General features: G+C 40.9%; 1 protein-coding gene across 29 annotated transcripts in view; it reads right to left on the bottom strand.

Annotated features, from left to right (window-relative positions):
• Positions 1 to 25,247, bottom strand: part of NRXN1 (neurexin 1) — a 2,145,734-nt gene that overhangs the window by 793,894 nt on the left and 1,326,593 nt on the right. For all 29 annotated transcript variants that reach the window (XM_082249472.1, XM_082249474.1, XM_082249501.1 and 26 more), the window contains one exon: positions 7,131 to 7,250. In XM_082249472.1, coding sequence (XP_082105598.1) covers positions 7,131 to 7,250 — 120 coding nt within the window. The remainder of the gene's footprint in view (positions 1 to 7,130; positions 7,251 to 25,247) is intronic.

Here is a 25,247-nt window from a genome sequence, read left to right on the forward strand (position 1 = left end):
ACATCGTGACGTCACTTGAGCCTGGTGGAATGCAAACCGGAAGTCCCGCTTTCCACACCGTAGCTCACAATAGTGAAGGAGTTTTATCTGTTTTTTATCCCTATTTCATTCAGAATTTTACTGCTTTTACTGGTTTTATTCTTATTGGAACTTTGTAAATGGCTCACCTGGATATTGTGCAATAAAACCATTTGGAAAACGGTACTACACTATCCAGACTCTCCTTTCTTTCATAACACCCCTGACTGGAAGTTGGCGGCAGGAGGAGCGTTGTTATAGGAGAAAGCACCCACTTGGAGGGAACGTACCCAGACCCTGGGGGTCACGAAGCTCTGGTGGTCCTAGTGTCGTAAGGCACATAGGGCCCACACAATCTGGTGAGTTTGAAATCTCTCTATTTTTTGTCACAGTGGAGCACAAGGATTGACACCAGGGATGGAGTGGAAGATCTATTACAGTAGCACCAAGCACTTTTCACTGTGCACTTTTTATTTATTTATTTGAATATTCACTATCAAGGAGTCACGTCACTTTAAAACAATGAACTTTTTTGTATATGAACTTTGACACATTTTTATGAATTTTTTTGCACTATATATGAATTTGCAAATTAATTTATACTGCATTTAATTTATTCATATTTAAAGTGTACCTATTTATTTTATATTTATAATAGATCACGGGGTTGTGTATGCATTTTATAAGTCTGAAGTTTATAGTGGTAAGACCACTGGTTTATTTTTGGCAAGCCCTATAGGTAATCACATATTATTTGTTTACTTCACCTTCATTGAGCACTCGCACTTTCACTATAGCAGCTGCATTTCACACATATTTATATATCATTTATTCAGAAACTCTAGGGTTCTACATTTGGCACGGGAATATACTCTGTATATTTTTTTCTAGTTGTGATAGTGTAGGCAACTTTTAGGATTTGGTAAAGACAAGAAACCAATAATGCAAAAAACACAAGGACTGCCATTGCTGACTTCTCTTTCCAAAAATGACAGTTCCCTGCACATTATATGGTCCATCAGGCTTGCACTTATATGCATGCCCCCTTTGTACTGGGAGTGGGCACAATCCCCTGCACTGTGCCCGCCATGCCACCAACAGCTTCTGGTCACGATTGGGAGCCGGTAATGTGGGCCCGCAAGCACCGTGCAGCGAGCACATGATTGGGAAGCCCAGGGAATGTCCCCTATGTGAAGATTCTCTTAAAATGGTGGCTAGAGCTAGTGGAAAATAGTTAAGCAAGGATTGTGATGATGCAGAAGTGGTAGCTGCAAATACAGTGAAGGAGTTTAAGCATGCGTGGGATAGGCATAAGGCTATCCTTCATACAAGATAGGGCCAGGGACTATTCATAGGATTCAGATATATTGGGCAGACTAGATGGGCAAAATGGTTCTTATCTGCCGACACATTCTATGTTTCTATGTTTCTATGTTTCTATGACCATGTACTCCTAAAAAAGTCAGCAATCTGAGCTCTCGTGTTTTCACCCTGGCAGTTTCCCTTTCATTGAAAAGAAGGCACAAATGTGTAATGTTTACGATATAGCCGCCACATATTGGCACAGAAAAATGTGAGTGCTTGCTATATATTTTCTCCAGTTTTAAGCATACATGTTTATTTTAGTAAACGCATCCTAAAGGCAAACTCTACCCAATGCTTAAGCATTGCAGTGCTGCTAGCAAACTGAATCACATGTAGACTTCTAATGTTACTCAATGACTCTAGAGATCCTCAGTTCCTGCCAAAATTCTATCTTCTGTCCAAACCTGCTGCAGCCAATGCAAATCCAAATGATGGAATTTTATTCCTCCTAAACCCTAAGCAGGTTCCAAATGATGGCAGCTAACAAATTTGACACAAGTCTAAAACCAGTTGGCACAGGCCTTAGAGTCATAGTTTGAGATTTCAACGCATCAGTTACCAACCAAATCTAATACAATCATTTTGAGTGGAGGTTGTCATTTATTATCATGACCATTTGGTGCAAAAAAGGATGTGCATAACAATATTGTGCATTTGCCAGGTCGAGAAGTAGTGGTCAATTCATTATTGTTGAAGCAATCATATCTCTTGTGTCCTGCCTCTCTACAGACGTTAGGCACACTAAACATATAGAGAGTTAATGTTACCGCTATAAGCCCATCCACCCTTGCCTGCAAACAAAGATTTCTTGGGCACACATCCAGTTTGTCGAATCTAGCTCCAATACATATGACCCACACACATACCAAGTTGATGGCACTCCAAATCCTCAACTCAAATGTTGTTATTCCATAAAAACCAGGATATAGCAAGCAGATAGAAATTCTAACATGTTAGATGATAGAATAGAGTCTTTAATTAATGGTTTCTATGCATGAAACACGATAGACATTCCATACTCTAGTTTTTATGCAATAAATACATTTGCATTGAGTGCTTGGGGTGCCATCAATGTGATATATGTTTTGGTCCAACCTAAAAACACAACAGAACACTTTGAAGATCTTTCATCGGCTTTTACACTGGAATATATCTAATGCACATGGGAAAGGATACAAAGTAACACTCATTCAGCCATGATCTCTTCAAGCATACAGTCATCATAACCGGATACCTTATATAAACAAATTATTAAGTACAGATTATGCAAACATTATCCAATTGAATGATAAGGTACTGGTTTTCCCACTTATACCTGCTTGTTCTCTTTAAAGCAGAATTCCAACCAAAGCTAATTTTTATTTTTATTGCTGTTTGCAGTCGCATTTTTTAAGATTTTCCCCATTTCCTATCCATGTGAGGATTGCCATCAAGATAGCAAATCTCTCCAATGCTGTCATATAGAGCAATAAAAACCCTCAGCCAGGTTTATAATGTTGTCAGTAAGATACTCCTGACTTCCTGTCCCAGTAACAACGGTCCCCAGGGCAGAACATAAGGTGGCATTTACCCAACGGAGACCCAGACAGCAATATTTAATAACAGAATTTGTAAAAGATTCATAGGTTTCATAGGTACATATGCTATTGCTACAATATTTTCTGTTTGTTTAGTCCTGATGAAGGGAATGCAAATCTCCAAAATGTTTTGGGTTCTGATACACATTTGGAAATACATTTTAGAACTTTTTTCAATTTTAGTGGTTGCCCTTCCAGCATACCTCCCAACTTTCAAACTTGAAAATGAGGGACACTTAAGGGAGGTGGAGACCTGTGGCCCGCATAACGAGCAGAGACAAGAAGTGGGCGTGGCCAAAATGTACAGTGGGAAGGGTTTAAGAGGCAAAGTTAAACAAAACCCAAGCTTTGGATATGTTGGATATGCTGGGGCCCATTTGGGAGAGAGAACTTGTTTTAGATAGTAGGGTGGAGGGTCAGATATGTACTGTTGAATCTGGGACGGTTGGGAGGTATCCTTCCAGGGTAAGTCATACACTTGCCAAATTCTTGTACATTAATTTTAGCACTGAAGCCCCAACAGATTTTACACTATTTAAAGCTAAAGCAAAACATTTGGCTGGAATTACACATAAGGTAGCATCTACCCAACGGAGACTCAGAAAGCAATATGTATAAACAGAATATGTAAAAGATTCATAGGTTTCGTAGGTTCATATGCTACACTTTGAATATTTTCTGTTTGTTTAGTTCTGATGAAGGGCATGCAAATCTCCAAATGTGTTGGGTTCTGATACACATTTGGAAATACATTTTAGAACTATTATCAGTTTTAGTGGTTGCCCTTCCAGCATATCTCCCAACTTTCAAACTTGAAAATGAGGGACAATTAAGGGAGGTGTAGACCTGTGGCACACATAGCGAGCAGAGAAAAAAAGTAGGCGTGGCCAAAATGTACAGTGGGAAGGGTTTAAGGGGCAACGTTTAACAAAGCCTAAGCTTTGGATATGTTGGATATGCTGGGGCCCATTTGGGAGGGGAGAAGACTTGTGCTAGAAGGTTGGGTGGGGGGGGGTTAGATATGTATTGTGGGAGCACTTTGGAAGAGTAAAGGTAGGGTAGGGGGGGAGTTAGATATGCACTGGAGGTACACTTTGGGAAGGAGAGGACTTGTGTTATAATGTGGGGTGGAGGGTCAGATATGCACTGGGTGGGAGGGTGCTCTGGGAGGGAAGAGAACTTGTGCTAGGAGGTGGGGTAGAGGGTCACATATGTACTGGAGGGGCATTTTGGGAGGGGAGAGGACTTGTGCTAGAAGGTTGGGTGGGGGGTCAGATATGTACTGGGGGAGAACTTTGGGAGGGGAGAGAACTTGTTTTAGATAGTGGGGTGTAGGGTCAGATATGTATTGTCAAATCCGGTATGGTTGGGAGGTATGCTTCCAGGGCAAGTCATAAACTTGCCAAATTCCTGTACATTCATTTTAGCACTTAAGCCCCAACAGGTTTTACACTATTCAAAGCTAAAGCAAAAAATGTGGCTGGAATTGCACTTTAAAGTAAACTAGCATTAGTAAAAAAATCTTCTGGAAACATTGCTTTTGTTTGTACACAAAGCAGGCAAGGCTATGGCTATATCTACACACAGTCATTTTCTGAACTTACTTAAATTACTTATATTCCAACACCAGGATGATCCCATGATGCTCAGAAAACATTACATGCTCTGCCTCATATACAGTATCTCACAAAAGTGAGTACACCCCTCACATTTTTGTAAATGTTTTATTATATCTTTTCATGTGACAACACTGACACTTTGCTACAATGTAAAGTAGTGAGTGTACAGCTTGTATAACAGTGTAAACTTGCTGTCCCCTCAAAAAAAAACTCAACACACAGCCATTAATGTCTAAACCACTGGGAACAAAAGTGAGTACACCCCTGTGAAAATGTTCAAATTGGGCCCAGTTAGCCATTTTCCCTCCCCGGTATCATGTGACTCTTTAGTGTTACAAGGTGTGAATGGGGAGCAGGTGTGTTAAATTTGGTGTTGTCGCTCTCACTCTCTCATACTGGTCACTGGAAGTTCAACATGGCACCTCATGGCAAAGAACTCTCTGAGGATCTGAACAAAAAGAATTGTTGCTCTACAGAAAGATGGCTTAGGCTATAAGAAGATTGCCAAGACCCTGAAACTGACCTGCAGCACTATGGTCACGACTAAACAGCGCCTAAACACAACAGGTTCCACTCAGAAAAGGCCTCGACATGGTCGACCAAAGATGTTGAGTGCATGTGCTCAGCATCATATCCAGAGGTTGTCTTTAGGACATAGATGTATGAGTGCTGCTAGCATTGCTGCAGAGGTTGAAGGGGTAGGGGGTCAGCCTGTCAGTGCTCAGACCATACACTGCACACTGCATGGCTGTCGCCCCAGAAGGAAGCCTCTTCTAAAGATGATGTGCAAGAAAGCCGTAAACAGTTTGCTGAAGACAAGAAAACTAAGGACATGGAATACTGGAACCATGTTCTGTGGTCTGATGAGAACAAGATAAACGTATTTGGTTCAGATGGTGTCATGAGTGTGCAGCAACCAGGTAAGGAATACAAAGACAAGTGTGTCTTGCCTACAGTCAAGCATGGTGGTGGGAGTGTCATGGTCTGGGGCTGCATGAGTGCTGCCGTCACTGGGGAGCTACAGTTCATTGAGGGAACCATGAATGCCAACATGTACTGTGACATACAGAGCCTGATCCCCTCCCTTCGGAGACTGGGCCGCAGGGCAGTAGTTCAACATGATAATGACCCCAAACACATCTCCAAGATGACTACTGCCTTGCTAAAGATGCTGAGGGTAAAGGTGATGGACTTGGCAAGCATGTCTCCAGACCTAAACCCTATTTAGCATCTGTGGGGCATCCTCAAATTGAAGGTGGAGGAGCGCAAGGTCTCTACTATCCACCAGCTCCCTGATGTCATCATGGAGGAGTGGAAGAGGACTCCAGTGGCAACCTGTGAAGCTCTGGTGAACTCCATGCCCAAGAGGGTTAAGGCAGTGCTGGAAAATAATGGTGGCCACACAAAATATTAAAACTTTGGGCCCAATTTGGACATTTCCACTTAGGGGTGTACATTTGTTGCCAGCGGTTTAGACATTAATGGCTGTGTGTTGAGTTATTTTGAGGGGACAGCAAATTTACACTGTTATACAAGCTGTACACTCACTACTTTACATTGTAGCAACGTGTCATTTCTTCAGTGTTGTCACATGAAAAGATAGAATAAAATATCTATAAAAATGTGAGGAGTGAGATACTGTATATCATGTTCTTTCCTCCTCACCAAACATTATTAGTAGTTCATTTTCTGAAAGTCTCACAGCTGCTCAAAATCATCAAACACCAGAAAGAATTAAGATTTAAAAAAGATGTGCACTTACCTTTGCTGTTCATCACCTTCTTCTGCGTTTCGGGAACTGTTTTCTTATGCAGTTGTAATAAATAAACCTTTTGTATTTTTTTTTGTAAACACCATAAATACATGCAGCATGCACATTGTATTATTCTTGGCTTTCTAGAATTACTCAGTTTTATATTTCATAGTCCCAGACCATTTTAATTTAAAGAGTGCGGTATAAAATATCTAGAAAAAGAGTCAGGTCACGTCTGTATAAAGTGAATATTTTTCCTTCAGCACCTTCTCTTTCAAATTTTAATGTGCCCCGAAGGAAATGGAAAATGGTTCTGGAAATATGGTTTTAAAATGAAGTTAAAATTTGAACAGTAAAAACATTCTACAGCACAGACAAGTGAGATATCATTTGATTGGAATATATTCTTAATAAGTCATCCCTAGAACGCCTAAACCTACGAACAAGGTTGGCCAATTATCTCCTGGTATAATATTCATAACCTTTTAAATTAAAAATGCTAAGATTTAAAGAAAGGACAAATAAATCTCTAAGAGTATGATTTAAGCATTATCAGAAATCAATTAAGCTTTAATTTTTTCTAAATCTTTGCCAACAAATTTATTTTATTGTGTCTATTTTTTTTTTGGAAATGCTACAGCCGACTTAAAGCTGTGTTATTAGTATTGATATAAAATAAGCAACAACTAGTCAGGCCGTTCATTTATTGCATAACACAATCTTAGCTCAAAGCCTCAGACATTAGCTCGGATTCTGCCTAGAGCTCTAATGCTTTTAAAATCAGCCAACGGTACTCACGGTCATTGCACAAGGTGCCGCTAAATGAGGTCATGCTACAGTCGCAGTTGAATCCGTCCCATTGTTGCAAGCACACACCCTGGTTCGCACAGGAATCCTCTTGACATGTTGTGCTTGGACCTGTAAGCAATGTACAATAAACAAAATTGGACTTTGCCATAAAACTCGACAAAGGGGCTTTTAACACATGTTCACGGTGGTTGCCAACATCCCTGTTTCTCTCGTATTCTTTAATACAATAAAAATACATTTAAAAATGTTTAAAGTGGTTATCTTGATCTAAAATTAAATTATAAAAATTCTTAAATAAAAAAAAATATTTAAAAATATTGCTAAGGTTTAACAAGATACACTATATTACAAAAAAAATTGGGACACCTGCCTTTACACACACATGAACTTTAATGGCATCCCAGTCTTAGTCCGTAGGGTTCAATATTGAGTTGGCCCACCCTTTGCATCTATAACAGCTTCAACTCTTCTATGAAGGCTGTCTACAAAGTTTAGGAGTGTGTCTATTGGAATGTTTGACTATTCTTCCAGAAGCACATTTGTGAGGTCAGGAACTGAAGTCGGAGAGAAGGCCTGGCTCGCAGTCAGTGCTCTTATTCATTCCAAAGGTGTTCTATTGGGTTGAGGTCAGGACAGTCCACTCTGGGTGATCTCTGTACATTGTAAGGTCTTTAACAAACTTTGTTGCAGATTCCTACCTTTTGTTATTTTGAAGAAATCATGGTTTGTTCCTCTGTGCTTCTGCTGAGTGGGTCTAATGGGAGTGGTTTCATAATTATCTTTCAGCTGTGGCAGCTGCAGGGCTCTAATGATTAAATCTGCTGGGCCTGCATCCCTTTAAACGTAATCCTATTAGGAGTATCTCACCAAAAAATACATTTTTGTTGCAGGGGATACCAGAAATCTGACTTGTATCTTAGTGAAGACTTCTTGGAAAATTGGTGAGCCAATCACACAAGCAGGAAATTATGTGTCTGGGGTGTGGTCAGTATACATTCTGTGTACAGAACGGCTCCAGGTGGCCATATTGCATTGCATTTTCCGAAAATTACAACAGCTGCAGATTGAAAATTAAAGGTCATTTTAATAACATTCAATTACAATATGATTTGTGTCGCAATTGTATACGCTATATTGTTTTTTCTTTATTTGGTATTTTTTTTCCCCACCTAAGGGGAGTTACCCTTTAAAGCATTGGCATACCAAGGCACTTTGGATAATTTCATGTTCCCAACTTTGTTGGAACAGTTTGGGGATGGCCCTTTCCTGTTCCAACATGACTACGAAACCAATGCACAAAGCAAGGTCCATAAAGACATTGATGAGCAAGTTTGGGGTGGAGGAACTTGACTGGCCTCCACAGAGTTCTGACCTCAACCCGATAGAACACCTTTGGGATGAATTAGAGTGGAGACTGCAAGCCAGGCCTCCTCATCCAACATCAGTGCCTGCCCTTTATAAATGTGCTTCTGAAGGAATGATTAAACATTCCCATAGACACACTCCTAAACCTTGTGGACAGCCTTCCCAGAAGAGTTGAAGCTGTTATAGCTGCATAGGGTGGGCCAACTCAAAATAGAACCCTACGGACTAAGACTGGGATGGCTGTGTGTGTAAAGACAGGCATCCCAATACTTTTGACAATATAGTGTATATATTTTTTATGCCTCTGCTGTCTCTTTTAGCATCGCCTTTCACTTATACAACTCAACAAACCTATGAAACATTAGGCTCCTATCTTACTTGCCAAGTTTTAGGAAATGATGCACAAAAAAGCCTTGTTTACCCTTGTGGTAAGGTGGGTGGTGGTAAAAATACCTGGTTGTGCCATGTTTCTTTCACCAGGCTAAAGGTTTTTTTACTTTTTAATCTGAATGCATTTTCAACATTAAGGTAAAAAACTTTCCATATTCAGCTTCCTGCTGCCTCCCTCCCTCTAAAATACTTTCATAGTCCTATCATGAGCCAGCAAATGAAAAGAAGGAGGGCACAAACGGCTAGTGAATTATCTTCAACACTAGTATAGATTTATTAAAAAAACACCAAAAGCATACTCACAAACATGAGAAGATTAAAATCACAACTCCAGCATCGGGACAGGGGGATGTCAAGTCATTGTAGTTGCTGCCTTCATTCAAGAGAGATCTTGTGATACATACTGCACCATGAGGAGTCTCTCCCTCTTTTATCTGATCTGAGGTCTGGTGCTGTTAATATCGGGTTATCGACCGAGGACCGTGAGGTGGATTGTTTGTGAGCTCTCCTGGCGACATATGTTTGTGCATCTGATTGACCTTTGTAATGAGGGTCAGTCTTATCTGGTAAGAGGCTCTGACACTTGGGTGCTGTTGCTGGTGGTGGTCCTTGAATGAAACACTACCGTCAGGATTTGCTGATCATAGGTCTCTGTACTCACTCTTTTCTGTGGATTATATAAGGACTATATATGTCACCTGCTTAGCGCTACACCTATTTCTACCATTGTAGTTGGAAAGCTGACGGGTTTCGGGAGACAAGCTCCCTTCCTCAGAGCTTCTCATGTTGTGAGTAGTTTTTTTGTGATTTTCAGTAAATCTATAATAGTGTTGAAGTTAATGCACTAGGCTAGTGATGGCGAACCTTGGCACCCCAGATTTTTTGGAACTACATTTCCCATGATGTTCAACTACACTGCAGAGTGCATGAGCATCATGTGAAATGTAGTTCCAAAACATCTGGGGTGCCAAGGTTCGCCATCACTGCACTAGGCGTTTAGACCCTCCTTTCTTTTCGTTGTAGTGATTTGGAGTTTTTCTCTCAAGGAGAGCAGCATCGCTTGAAACAATATTAAACTTCGGAGTGAGCACTGAAGTTGATTTTATTTGGAATACTATCTTGATCCAGCACTGTGCCTGAGTGCTCTCTCCCTCTCCTCACAGGGCTCAGAGGCAGCGGGGCCCATTGGCTCCTGCTGCTGTCAATAAACTCCTGTGAGGAGGGTTTTGGAGGTGGGAGCCAGGTTGTACTGTGTGTGTCAATAGACGCACACAGCTCGGCTCGGGGTTGAGCCCACATGAGTGCCCCCATAGCAAGCGGCTTGCTATGAGGGCACAATAAAGGGAGGAGGAGACAAGAGTGCTGGCAGGAGACCCAAGAAAAGGAGGATCGGGGCTGCTCTGTCCAAAATCATTATGCACGGAAGGTAAGTATGACATGTTTATTATTTTAAAATAAAGGAACCTTAACAATCACTTTAAACTGTAAAGGCAGTGAACAGGGGTGCACAGCAAAAATTATTCCCCTTGTGGCATTCAATAGGCACTACCGTCCTCCGAATGGAACCCATGCAACTAGGGCCATACCGCAAACCGCCCTGCAACAGTGAACAATGTACATGGTTGTGGAATAGCGGCGTGGGTTTTTAGAAGTTTAAATAAGAAGTGGGGAGGCAACATAAAGCCACCTTACTGCCTTGGTGGATCACTCTTCAGAGGTCTAATGCACTTATAATTATTTATAGAATAACATGGAAATTTCGTGTCATGCGTTCAAGAATCAAATGACTCTGAATGGCTGTGAAAGGGGTCTTACTTATTGACACTTTAAATCCTGATTTACAGTTTTGCATTCACCCTCTTTATAACCCCTTTAAATCAGGACCTTTGGGAGTTTAAAAGTTCTCCCTTGCAGTGGGGTTGGGGCCTGCTCTGCATGGGTTAACTGCTCATTTAGGTCTATGGGAAAATAGATTTACTTACCCAATCCTCTACACTGCTAGGTGGGTCCCTACAGCGTATTCTCCCCCATGCTCTAGTGGTCTAAGGTCCTGATGCACAGTCCATAGCCCTGAACTGGATGCGAGGAAGCCAAGGGGCAGCCCATCACCGTAACATGAGCCTTGTTTATATATCGGCTTTAGTTTGTAGCATGTACAGCAAGCATTTTGCAACAATTTCAAGAGACTTTTGGCAAGGCTCAAGCAGATTTGTTGAAGACTTTATAAACCTCTTTAGTGCCATTTTGGTAATGTTAAACACAAATCTCTATGGGAGTACTCACTGTCACTTTAAATAAGCTGCTAGCAGGCTTCTGCAGGCATTTGACAAGCTTCACATAGTAGTGAACCTTACTGAAGTCTGCTAGCAGCTTGCTCAGAGTAACTGTCAACTTCGAACTTGAGCTGAATGGTTCTTTAGGGCCTTGTTTACACTAGCGGTTGGGGGGGGGGAGTAAAGACACAAGCTTCATTTTTAAGCTAAGAGCAGATGGATTCCAGGAGGTAAATGCTACATGCATCATGTGCCCTTACTCAAGATGGCCAGGGCCAAAAATGCTACGGGGGAGTTTTTCAAAGTGATTTATCAGCAAAACAAAACATGGAGAAGTGGGTGGATGGGGGAGATTGCTTTGCATATTAAAAAGGAATTAAATAGTGTTTCCGGTTTGCTCAGATGCAGTGTAATTCCACTTTAAATGACAACAATAGCATTGTTTTATTTAAGGGTTTGGTTGCTTTATTACAGTTGAGCGGTGTTGATCTGCACAGAACATTTGAGTGGAGGAATGTCATCAGCACACAAAGGATTCCTCAGAATGGTCCAAAGCTTTATTCACATGGTCACACAGTACACATATGGCAATGTTCCGGAGCCACACTGGGCCCCTTCATCAGGCACTTGCCTGACAAAGGGGCCCTGCGTGGCTCTAAAATGTTGCCCTATGTGTACTGTGTGCCCATATGAATAAAGCTTTGGACCCTTCTGAGGATTACTTGGTGTGCTGATGACCTTTCTCCACTTACTTGGTGGTCATTACAGCACCCAACATTATTACAACCATTTCCATGAATGTGTACGTAGGGAATATTATGTTTGGATCTGCACAGAACAACACAAGGGCACATAGAAATTGTTGTCTGTGTGCCCTGTTCCCACCATAACTCTACATTGAGGTGGGTTGCGTAAAAATGTAAGCTTACTCCATTTATCTTGCAATACACTGCACCTCTCCTCATATAACTATATGAAACACTGCGGTGTATAGAATTAAATGAATTGCCATTTTGTAACACTTCAATAAAGTAAGCAAAAAGGAAAAAGTAAACAGCGCGTTGCATAATAAAAAAAGCAATGTACCGCCACTATACAACGGACACCAGCCAGCACCATTTTAGCATGGGCCGCTGTGAATAAGCCCTTAGGGAAAACGAAAAGTAGAAGCTATTATTGCTGCTCTCTCCCTCTCCTCTCTCTGAAAATACAAGTTTCCTGACTGTTATGTTGGGTCTCTGGCTTCACTACTTTGCCAACTATGGATATAGAATTAGTGCACATATAATATAAGAGTCTTGACTTCACTTGCTGAAGGCTTATTTCAAGTGACTTGGGAAGTATTGAAGGCAGTGATAACTTGGCAACCGGCAATTTTAAAACATGGTCAGAACTGTCAGCAATTGTATTTTTAATGGTAGTTAGCCTAAAATAATAATAATAATAACAACAATAAGAATTATTATTATTATTATTGTTATTTTTTTTATTATTATTATTATTATTATTATTATTATTATTATTATTATTATTATTATTATTATTATTATTACTGTTAGTGTTATTAATATTATTATTATTAGTATTATTAGTAGTAGTATTGTTGTTATTATTATTATTACTGTTGTTGTTGTTAATATTATTATTAAATAATAATAAATATTAATACATATTAATAAATGTTAATAAATATTGAAAATGAAAAAAATCCCCTGAGGAAGTCACCTGACTATGATGATATGCTTTGGGACGTACAGGATAGGCAAACCCAGAAGTGTAGCCAATGAACGGACTTTGCTCCCAATCTCAAGCTCGTTTTACCCCCTCTAAAATGTGAGTTTTATATTTTATTGCAATAAACTGAGTTCCTACTAACTACACTATTTGGAGCCCTTGTTTTTCTATTTTACTTCGCCTTGGGTCGATCTAATATCTGCCAAAGAAGTTTGATCATACAGAGGATTCCTTCTCCGTTTGTAATCAGGGAATTATTCTATCATTGTCAGTGGATTTGATTTATGCTGTTACCTTACAGCGGTAAGGTAAGGGTGTAGCGCACCTAGAGAAGATCTTTTTTCCTCTGCACCTTCCCTGGGTTTATTTGGTGTTGGGAATTCTCTTCTAGATCATTGGCTGTTCCCATTGTTTACATCCCAGGATTCAGTGGATTTAACTCACCTTCTGGATTGACAACTCTTACATGATACATGGACACTTTTTGCTTGCACACTATTTGTGGACTTTTCGTGTTTTTATTTTATCATTTGTAGTATACATTTCGTTTTTCACTTGTTTGTTCACCTCAAGCGCAAGGTGTTTTTTTTATGCATCTCCTACCTTGTGTTATTTCATTGCCTTTTATGAGTCACAATTTTTCCACTTTTGATGCTCTCACTTATATTCATTTGATTTTTTCACCTTCTATGTTTATATTACTTTAAAGTGTATGTCCAGCCAATGCTTTTTCTTTAGTTTTGGGTAGAGTGAGGAAGAATTACAGCCACTTTTGGTCTTTGGCTTCTATATAGAGCTCAATAAGAGAGAATCTCCACCACTTTCTTTCCTATGATACTGGTTTTGGTTTAGGAAGTAAGGGAAAATCAGCAACAGGAGCACCAAATGCAATAATAAGCTGACATGGATTCTCGCCCTCTACTACTTTACTAAAAATAGTATATATATATATATATTCACTGGCCATTTTATTGGGTACACCTTGCTAGTACCGGGTTGGACTCCCTTTTGCCTTCAGAACTGCCTTAATTCTTTATGGCATAAATTCAACAAGGTGCTGGAAACATTCCTTAGAGATTTTGGTCCATTAACATGATAGCATCCCGCAAATGTCGGCTGCACATCCATATTACGAACCTCCAGTTCCATCACATCCAAAAGGTGCTCTACTGGATTAAAATCTGGTGAGTGTGGAGGCCTTTGGAGTACAGTGACCTCATTGTCATGTTCAAGAAACCAGTGGTGAGATGATTTGAGCTTTGTGACATGGTGCATTATCCTGCTGGAAGGAGCCATCAGAAGATGGGGACACTGTAGTCATAAAGGGATGGACATGGTCAGCAACAATACTCAGGTAGGCTGTGGCATTTAAGTGATGCTCAATTGGTACTAAAGGGCCCAAAGTGTGCCAAGAAAATATCCCCCACACGATTACACCACCACCACCAGCCTTAAAGTGGTGTTCCATCCTTCTGTGTTTACTGAAAGTCAGCAGCTACAAAAAGTGTAGCTGCTAACTTTTAATAAACATACACCCACATGTCCCACGATCCAACGATGCAGCCGCCCGAAGCCTCGACCCTCTTCCTCTTCTCTTGCCGGTACTGGCATTAAAAGTGTGGGCACCCGGCTGTGACAGCTTGTGGCTTTACAGCCGAGTGTGCACTGTATATTCGCAAGTCCCGCTGCACCTCTTGATTGGCCGGCAATTTTCTGGGACCTTTTACGTGTCCCAGAAGATTGCAGCGAGGAAAGGAGAACTTCTGCTTGGGGCGCAACAGCGCTCTGAGCGGAAGTGAGAGTGGGTACCTGTAAAAACTAGGTACCTGCTTCCTCCCCCCCCCCCCCCCCCAAAAAAAATGACATGCCAAATGTGGCATGTCAGAGGGTTAGGAGTACTAAAAGCGGAAGTTCCACTTTTGGGTGGACGCCTGCTTTAACCATTGATGCAAGGCAGGATGGATCCATGCTTTCAGGTTGTTTACGCCAAATTCTGACCCTACCATCTGAATGTCACAGCTGAAATCAGGGCCAGTACAAGAGCTGGGCAGGAGGGGCGGTTGCCTTGGGTGCAATGGTTTATTACAGGGATGGGGGTGCGCCTTGTCCCTAACCCTAAGGGAATGGGGGGTCAGTTTGGCATCCTTGCCCTGGATGACCTTGTCCTAGCACTGCCTGAAATCAAAACTCATCAGACCAGGCAACGTTTTTCCAATCATCTGCTGTCCAATTTTGGTGAGCCTGTGCGAACTGAAGCCTCAGTTTCCTGTTCTTAGCTGACAGGAGTAATACCTGGTGTGGTCTTCTGCTGCTATAGCCCATCTGCTTCAAGGTCCGATGTGTTGTGCATTCAGTATTCTGCATACCTTGGTTGTAACGATTGGTTATTTGAGTTACTGGACGCTTTCTATCATCTCAAACAAGTCTGCCCATTCTCCTCTGACCTCTAACATCAACAAGGCATTTCTGTCCACAAAACTAGAGATGGTTGTGTATGAAAATCCCAGAAGATCAGCAGTTTTTGAATAACTCAGATCAGCCTGTCTGGCACCAACAACCATGTCACCTTCAAAGTTAATTAAATCCCCTTTCTTCCCCATTCTGATGCTGAGTTTAAATTTAAGCAAGTCGTCTGCACCACATTTAGATGCCTAAATGCATTGAGTCCCTGCCATGTGATTGGCTGATTAGAAATTTGTGTTACCAAGCAATTGAACATGTGTACCTAATAAAGTGGTGAATATATTTATATATATTTGATTTACTGTTGGAGATTTTTCCTTACTTTTCTGTCTGGTGAAACCATTAATCCATTGTAATCAGGACAGGTAGTGAAGGGAAGTCTATCTAACAAAACTCTCTGGATGTACCCAGCTATACAATTTGGGGTTGATTTACTAAAGGCACACTTCTAAAGAAATGTCCCCTTAGCTTGGTGAATGTAGTGAAAATTAATTTTACAATAAATGCCCTTATCACGTGCAAGAAAAATCAAATTGACAGCATTTTTGCTTGCACGTGATTGGATAATGGAAGTCAGCAGAGCTTTACCACATTCACTATGCTAAGAGTTAATACCCTTGCAAAATGAAAAACTTGTTTGCCTTTAGTAAATCTATGGAAGAGCCCTGGGGCCATCATTAAAAAAAAAAATTGAAAGATTTCTGAGCTTATTATTTTTTTTTACAGAATTCTGACTTTGAAAGTCAGAATTCTGACTTTGAAATTCAGAATTCTGAGATCACAAGTTTGAGCCATGCTAAAATTTATTAAACGCAATTCTGAGATTAAAAGTCAGAATTCTGAATTAAAAAGTCAGAATTCTGATAAGAAAAGTCATAATTCTGAGTTTAAAAGTCAGAATTCTGACTTTTTAAACTCAGAATTCTGACTTTTTAAACTCAGAAATCTGACTTTTAATCTCAGAATTGTGTTTAATAAATTTTAGCTTGGTCCAAACTTGTAATCTCAGAATTCTGACTTTTCAAACTCAGAATGCTGTAAAAAAAAATAATAATTTTTAAGCTCAGAAATCTTTCAAATTTTTTTTATGATGGCTCCAGGGCTCTTCTATATAAATCAACCCCTTTCAGATACTAATTGTATTGATTTTTGAGCAAAGCAAGTAGGAAACAGAAGTCCAATGAATTGTATTACATAAGGCTGATGGCACAGAGATCAGCAAATCTTACCAGGCTATTGCGCCCTCTATACTAAATCCAAAATATATTTTCAAATTAAATTTCAATGATTAGACAATAAAGTGTTTACTTAAAAAAAAAATACATTATGAGTTAAAAAAATGACATCTTTTTGAAATACTGGTAATATGTCAAAGTCTTCTACTGGATGTTGGCAAGTACTGATTTGCATGCTCTTCCGATCCCATGTGTTTTATTTTGTTTTCTAGTGTATTAATATTTCGGCATGCCCAAATGTGACATAAAAGGGACACACAGTTCTGCTCTACCTCTAAAGAATCATAACTAGATCATTGTAAAATAAGAAATTAGAAAGGGATGATCAAAGCAATTAGGCAGTCACTATACACACATCGTCAAGACTGAAAGCCCTTATGCAAACTCTATGCTAATTAGAGCAGGTTTATTTCATCTGCTTTATAAAAGAAGAAAGGGAGAACGCTCATAAAAGAGGAGACACTGTAATGCACAAATGCACAAACATATTCAGGACTGATTATGTGCATTGGGTTTCAGTCTTGGGTTAAACACACAGTGCAGTCTACCTTGCATGTCAGCTTTCATCAATGAAACTTTTGAAGGCAAAATAATAGCAAAGAAAGCAAAATATAAAAAAAAAATGTTAGTAAGCAATATAAAATAGCAGCAAGCAAACATTAAAAGAAGAGAAATAAACATTTAGAAAAATGGCATGCAAAGCTTTTTTAAAGAGGTTGTACTGGAAAAACATAAAAAAAAACAATGTATGCTGGTGGCAAAACCTTATTTTTACATGTACAGTAAATCTGTGAATTTTCCCCAAGAGTGTGATTAAAGCGAATCCCTGGTCAGGCTATGGTCATTCACATATTTTGGATTCCTAAGGCCTCATGCACACTGGACGTTTTAAAAATGCCAGTAGCTTTGTAGTGACTTTTTTAGCATTTTTCAGATTTTTTTGCGTTGACGTTTTTCAACGTTTTCTAGCGTTTTTGGCGTTTTTAGCTAAAAACTACTTCTCTGCTATTTTAGTAACTCCCTTTTTTCCAACAATGCATCTCTGCATAGCCTTTGTTAATTGTTTAGTCACCATTTTCAGAGCAGAGAGAGCACTAGATGAGGGAGGAGCATTGCATTGTTCAGGAGCGATTAGGTGTGGAGAAAAAAGGGTCCTACAACATTTCAGTGCAAATGTGATGCAATTTGAGCCATACAAAATATATGGCTTAAATCACATTGCACAGACATCACATGTGATGTGCACAGGAATACGGCCCATTTTTGGTGCAAATCACATGTGGTGTTCAGCATGCACCAGTGTGAACCCAGGCTATGTTCCATGAAACAGAACCCAGGCTTAAAAAAGCAATGGAATCAAAAATGTCAAAAAACGCCAGCGTTTATCAACGTAAGAGCATTTTTACAGCTGAAAAATGCCACTCAAAACCCACTAGTTTTCGGTTTTTGTTTACAGCCAGAAAACTCCCATGCCAAAAACTGCTGATAACAGCCTATGTGTGCATGGAGACATAGGATAACATGCTGGGGAGTTTACTGGCTGTAGAAAAAAAACGTCTGATGCCAAAAACAGCCGCTGTAAAAACATCCAATGTGCATGAGGCCTAACAATAAGTATGTTAGTTTCAAAACAACTACTGCAGCTGCAGGCACTGTGAATCAATTCATTTTCAAAGTTTGCCGCAGAAACCCTGAAGTCTTTCTTTCTCGTGGCTCAGCTCCAATAAGTCCTACTCTGCTTTTATTTTAGGCTTGGTTGACATTACTGCATTATTGTGGCGTGAGTGTTCCCGTGAGCGTTACTGCAATGTGCACAATACTTGTATTGGTGCAATGCAGTGCCATTCATTCTGAATGGCACCCCAATGCACCTTGCTGGCAGAGAGCTACACCACAGCATGACACACAGCAACATGCTAAGGTGTGTTGTAATGCGGCGCACTACCAGAAAAGATGCCAGTCATTCTTTTGGGTCGTTGGGGTGCGTTGTCAACCCATTCACTTTGAACAGACTGCATAATGCAGCACACGGTAATGTCCATGTATTACTACAGTGCTACGCAATGGTATGTTCTGTGAACCTAGTCCTAGAAGGCTGGAAGACTGCTGGGTCATTGCTGGGAGGAGGGAGAAGGGTGAGCTGAGCTGCAGGGAGAATATCTTGAACTGCTGAGTGTGAGAGTGATTTTTTCCACAGTACCTGTAGCTACAATGATCAGTTGAAACCATTTTTTAAAGGCTGACTTTCTCCAAAGTGTTTGCAGCTACATTGGAGACCTTCTCCACAGTGTTTGCAGCTACATTGGAGACTGTTTTGCGGATACTGCTTGTTAACCTTCCTAGCGGTAATCCTGAGTGTGGCTCGGAGTTAATATTCAGTGAAAAAAGCGGTAATCCCAAGCCACACTCGGGATTTCTCCAGAATGATACTCACCTTCCCCTGCGATCCCCCGCCGTCCTCCCCAGCCTTCCTCCAGCCGTCCTCCCATTGTTCTCTTGCTGTGTGTTCGGCCGATGCCAGCACCTTCTTCTGGTTTTCTTCCCTGCGACCGCTGCGTTGCAAGGGGTGGAACCAGCAGCTATATTGGGGACCTTCTCCACAGTGTTTGCAGCTAGATTGGAGACTGTTTTGGGGATACTGCTTGTTAACCTTCCTAGCTGTAATCCCGAGTGTGGCTCGGAGTTAATATTCAGTGCCAAAAGCGGTAATCCCGAGCCACACTTGGGATTTCTCCAGAATGATACTCACCTTCCCCTGTGATCCCCTGCCGTCCTCCCCAGCCTTCCTCCAGCCATCCTCCCATTGTTCTCTTGCTGTGTGTTCGGCCGAAGCCGGCACCTTCTTCCGGTTCCCTTCCCTGCGACCGCTGCATTGCAGGGGGTGGAACCAGCAGGAGATTTAAAAAAAAAATGACATGATACAGTGTAACCTGTTAGAATTACAACTTGGTATCATGCCATTTCACCTAGAGGCTTTTCCAGTGCCCTGCCTGTACTTTTTGTGGTACTTTGTGCCTGGAAAATTGATAACGACCATGCCGTACAAAAAGCATTTTTTCAGTTCAAAAACGCATTTGGACGAACTGGAAAAGCGACGGTGAATCGGAAATATATGAAGAACTGAGCGATAGCGATTCATGGGAAAAAATGTTTCCGTACAAATTTACCGCTTTTAGCACAAAAATGCTGACATAATCAGACCGCCGGGGAGGTTAAAATATGCAATTGAATATCCATAGCCTGGCCTCAGCTTCACTTCATACTCAAAGTATGTATCCTTTCCCACTTATTATTTGGAGGAGGAGGAATAGGAGTTGTGCATGCAGACTGGGACCTCAATCTACATTAGACAAGGCAACAGAGATGAGCCAGTAGTATGTAACAGGGAAGAGCTCATTTTTTTAAAGGCTTTTCTCCTTATACAAGAAAGTTGACAACTACCATAAAATTTGGCTGAAATCAATCTAAGGACAACTCTTTTTTTTTTTGCATGCCAACTGACCCACTGTTTGCAAAACATAGATGTAAAGTTGCAGGAGCTCTCAGAGATGCTTGACCTACTCCAAGCAGCTTTTGCTCAGAATGCCAGTGAATTGGCATTGGCCAGCACATTAGGAGTTTCTTACATTGCTTGTGAAGTTGGAAATCCCCTTTAAGCCCTCAGTCATGTAAGAGTTGGGACCCCCAACAGGTGGCTACCTGTCACAGCATGCAACCAATCTATGTAGTGTAAAATAATTGTTTACTTCCTATAACAATTTTTTTACTAAACCGGCATTTAAACTCGTCAATGTAAAAAAACTTCTTCCAAGTACAACCACTTTAAACAAAATAAACAAATGCAACATAATGCAAACCAATGATGAGTAAAAGCCATACATCTCAAATCAAGACAAAATGAGAAAGTTGTAATCTTTGTGTGTGTGTTTTTTTTTTTTTTTACTGCAAATATAAAGGTTAATTGAGCTGATGATACATAATGAAGAGGAATTAAATTTTTTTTCTTATTTTCTTGATTGGAAATGAATGCATTAGCAAACTGAATGCATGGTTGCACCCTGACTAGATAGTGTGCTTTCCACGCTTTTTAACACAGATTACCCCCACTCCAATTTCCTCTTACAGTGACTGGTTCAATTAAGACCATAACCCATATTAAGGTCACAAATGACCTTTTCAATCAGTTATGAAAAAAAAAAAACATCCTTACTTCTCTTTTAATGAAGTGTCTGCAAGGCATGCTTGTCATTTTATTTTCTATATTGATGCTGAGGTATAAAAAAAAGAACTTCAAATGATATCCAAGGGACTTGGTGGAGGATAAAGAGAAGCTTTGGTTTCCTATTAAATAGACATTTGAGGTTCCTGTGCTGTTTGGGATGTTACATAGCATTATGCTGCCTAATAAGGTGTGTCTAGTGTTCTCAGCATCCTGCTGGAAGTGGGAGATGTGAGTAATGGAGTCTGCCAACATTTTAAAGTAAATCAAAGCAGCTGAAATGTAGCAGATGAAAGGAAATGGATAGTGTGGGGCAGTGTTCCTTAGACCCCGTTCACACTGGGGCGACCTGTCAGGCGACCTGGTCGCCTGACAGGTCGCCGTAGGTCGCCTGCCATAGAGAAGCTGTGGACCCGTTCTAATAGGAGCGACACAAGTCGCTCCGACTTAGAAAAAGGGTCCGGAGCTTCTTTGGGGCGACCCGGAGCGACCTACATTGACTTCAATGATATGAAGTCCGTGCCGGCCGCTCCGAGGTAACGGTGCGAGCTGCGCACAGCGACCTGTGAGGTCGCCCCGGCAAGTAGCGTCGCCCCAGTGTGAACGGGGTCGGTCAAGTCCTACCAACAGTTGTATTGATCAGTGATGAGGTCAGGCGTGTCAGATCCTAGTCCGAACACACCTGAGCTATCCCGCCAGGAAGCTGTAACTGCATACCGCCAATCATAAGCGGCAAAGCCAATACTGGCCCCAAAGTTGCAGGTACATACTGTATGTTTATATATATATATATATATATATATATATATATATATATATATACAGTATCTCACAAAAGTGAGTACAACCCTCACATTTTTGTAAATATTTTATTATATCTTTTCATGTGACAACACTGAGGAAATGACACTTTGCTACAATGTAAAGTAGTGAGTGTACAGCTTGTATAACAGTGTAAATTGGGCCCAAAGTGTAAATATTTTGTGTGGCCACCATTATTTTCCAGCACTGCCTTAACCCTCTTGGGCATGGAGTTCACCAGAGCTTCACAGGTTGCCACTGGAGTCCTCTCCCACTCCTCCGTGATGACATCACAGAGCTGGTGGATGTTAGAGACCTTGCGCTCCTCCACCTTCCGTTTGAGGATGCCCCACAGATGCACAATAGGGTTTAGGTCTAGAGATATGTTTGGCCAGTCCATCACCTATACCTTAAGCTTCTTTAGCAAGGCAGTGGTTGTCTTGGAGATGTGTTTGGGGTCGTTATCATGTTGACATTAATGGCTGTGTGTTGAGTTATTTTGAGGGGACAGCAAATTTACACTGTTAGGCCTCTTTCACACGGAGCGGACCGTATTGCGATCCGCTCCGGCACTTTTTTTTTTTTACGGACATGGATGACACTTGTGTCATCTGGTCCGTATGTCCACATATCATCCCATCCGTTTGCAGATGATTTACGGACATAATGTAAGTCTATGGGATTGCGGATGTCAGCAGATGACACCGCTGACATCCGATTTCGCGTCCTTTACGTTTTTTAAACGGAAGTAAAAATAGGGTTCTGTTCCGTTCCAAAAAAACGTAACAGAACTGAAAGGACGCAAATCGGATGTCAGTGAATGGTCATCCGCTGACATCCGCAATCCCATTGACATGCATTATGTCCGTATATCATCCTCAAACGGATGGGGTGATATACGGTCATACGGAACGCCCGTGTGAAAGAGGCCTTATACAAGCTGTATACTCACTACTTTACATTGTAGCAGAGTGTCATTTCTTCAGTGTTGTCACATGAAAAGATATAATAAAATATTTACAAAAATGTGAGGGGTGTATTCACTTTTGTGAGATACTGTATATATATATATATATATATATATATATATATATCTCAAAAATACTGAGACCTCAGATCAGCTCATGACTTCCTACACCGGCTGCACCCTCTCCAGCAGTTCTTCGGTCAACCTCAGTGAGCTGGCAGGCCGTGACATACTGCATATGCATGGCCTTTTCTTCAAAGGGCCTAATGGAGAAGCTGTCTATTTGAAAACCTGAAAGCAGACACAGCTTCTCAACTGGGACCTAGAGAGATTTCAGTATGGTGTGGCCTGTCGGCTCAGTAAAGAGAAGTGCAAAACCACAAGAGCCAGCAAGGGCGGCTGATCGGAGGTCAATTGTGGGGGCATATATGGGATGGGAAGGACAATACACTTGGCTCTTGTTCATAAAAAATAAAGACATAAATAAACATAACATTTTATATAAATTTACCCTTAAACAAAAGAGTTTCTTTTATATACAGTACATATATATATATATATATATATATATATACTGTACTGTGCAGCTCAACCCTATCCATATCTATACGGTTAACATGTGTAGGTTGGCCTCAGCCTTGCAACACTTATATATACTGTGTATATATATATGTACAGTATATATATATGGATTACACCATGATGGAAACATTTGCAAATTCTGGCTTGATTTCATTAAAGCAAATTTTAAAGGAAAAGTACAGCCAAAGCTTATTTGGCTATACTTCTCCTGTGGATCACAGGAGTGCAGTTTGTTCTGCACTCCTGTGACCCGTTTTCAGCAGACAGCGGGCTGAATTCAACTGTCTGCTGATGTCACAGAGCCAGTCCAGGCTGGGCCAGCATCCCAGCTCAGCCTCTTACATTTCCCAGCCATGTTAGATCACTCGGTTCCAAGAGTTAGAGGTGCCTAGGGACAGATGCAGCATCGGAGTGATGCTGCATCCACCTAGAAAAGTATGATCCTTACAAAAAAAATACTACTAAAAAAAAACTATGGATATGTATTGATAATTACAGACCTGCAGAATTTGCATCTTTTATTATATCTGAATGGAATTCAACTATAAGAGGTTTGTTTATCTCTAATACCAATATTTGCATTTTTGAGCATCACGAAGAGCAGGAATGGCTACACTAATACCAGCACCAACCTCATCATCAAGAACACTTCACTTATATAGCTGGCAAGTTCATTTGGCATTTGTCTACTTTCTTTGGCTGTTTAAAATGAAGCTAATATAAAATGCACATCACTGTCAGTGATGAAATTCGCAGAGCGTAGCTGAAATGGAAACCTGTAATAACATTTATACAGCTTTTCCTGATCTGTTATCCCCTTGATTTTGAATGTCTTTTAATAGAACCCTGTGTGGGAAGTGTTAATGTGTGGGTGAATGTGTTTTCCTTCCACAAAAAGGCACATTACATCCTTTAAAATTGCACAGTGCATATTGATGAATGCAACTAAATTAGTTGATCCAAAAACATTTATTTGGCTGCCAACAGAGAAGCCGTAGTAAGCTAGTTTAGCTCAGCTTTGCCTTTAGACCAGGTATTAAGGGATAAGGTTCATGTAAATTTCTTTTTCTATTAAATACACTTTTCTAAATATTTCGAAGCTGATAATTCCCTTTCTGTGCTTTGTTTAAAATGTATCTCAGGCAAAACTTAAATATAGAACATGGTCAATGCATCTCTGGAATAGATGCACATTTTCTCTTGTTACATTCCTTATTATATATCCCTATAAAAGTGCTGGAAACAGTATAAGAGAAAAGTTTGTTGGGCGCTTCCACTGGAGAGATCAGTCCTCCAATATAAAAAGTCTTGGCGGGGGAAGGATAACCAGACTGGTTAATGGACTTCTAGGGTGCACAAATGTACCGCGCTGACACTGAGGTCAGCTCTTGAGCAGCATAAGCAAGTCCAACTGGCAGGCAAAGAAGGAGAAAAGGCGCCTCTGAGTGTAGCCGATATCACTTTATTGCACAACAAAAGAGTGTACAGACATGAAGGATGGTGTGTGTCATCGCGACTCAAGGGTCCCTTCCTGGTCCGCGGCTATCTCGTCCTCTAGCTGACCTGCAGCAGGGAGATAACACTGCAAGGGAAGCCCAATCGGAAGTGCTGGATCAAACGGAGGCAGCGGTGAAACACATGCCTCGCTGGTGGACCGCACAAGCGGTTAGCTAGATGGACCGCAAAGCAGTGTCATCTCTCTGCTGCCGGTCAGCTAGAGGACGGGATAGCCGCGGACCAGGAAGGGACCCTTGAGTTGCGATGACACACGCCATCCTTCATGTAAGTTCAATCTTTTGTTGTGCAATAAAGTGATATCGGCTACACTCAGAGGCTCCTTTTCTCCTTCTATAAAAGTGCTGGAGGTTCAGAAAACTACCGGTGTTTTATAAGAATACTGCTACCTATCAGATTCTACAACCGAAAGTAACATTCGGATGAGAACAACTTACTGCGCATGCACCATGCATTTAAAACATGAAGGAATTGGTCGCACACCACCAGAAATTTGATAAAGAAGAAGTTCTTTAATTCGTACATATACAGGTACAAGGTACAGCAGAATGTGGGGGGGGG

This window comes from Pelophylax lessonae, assembly GCF_965119305.1.
Source record: "Pelophylax lessonae genome assembly, chromosome: 3".
NCBI lineage: Eukaryota > Metazoa > Chordata > Amphibia > Anura > Ranidae > Pelophylax > Pelophylax lessonae.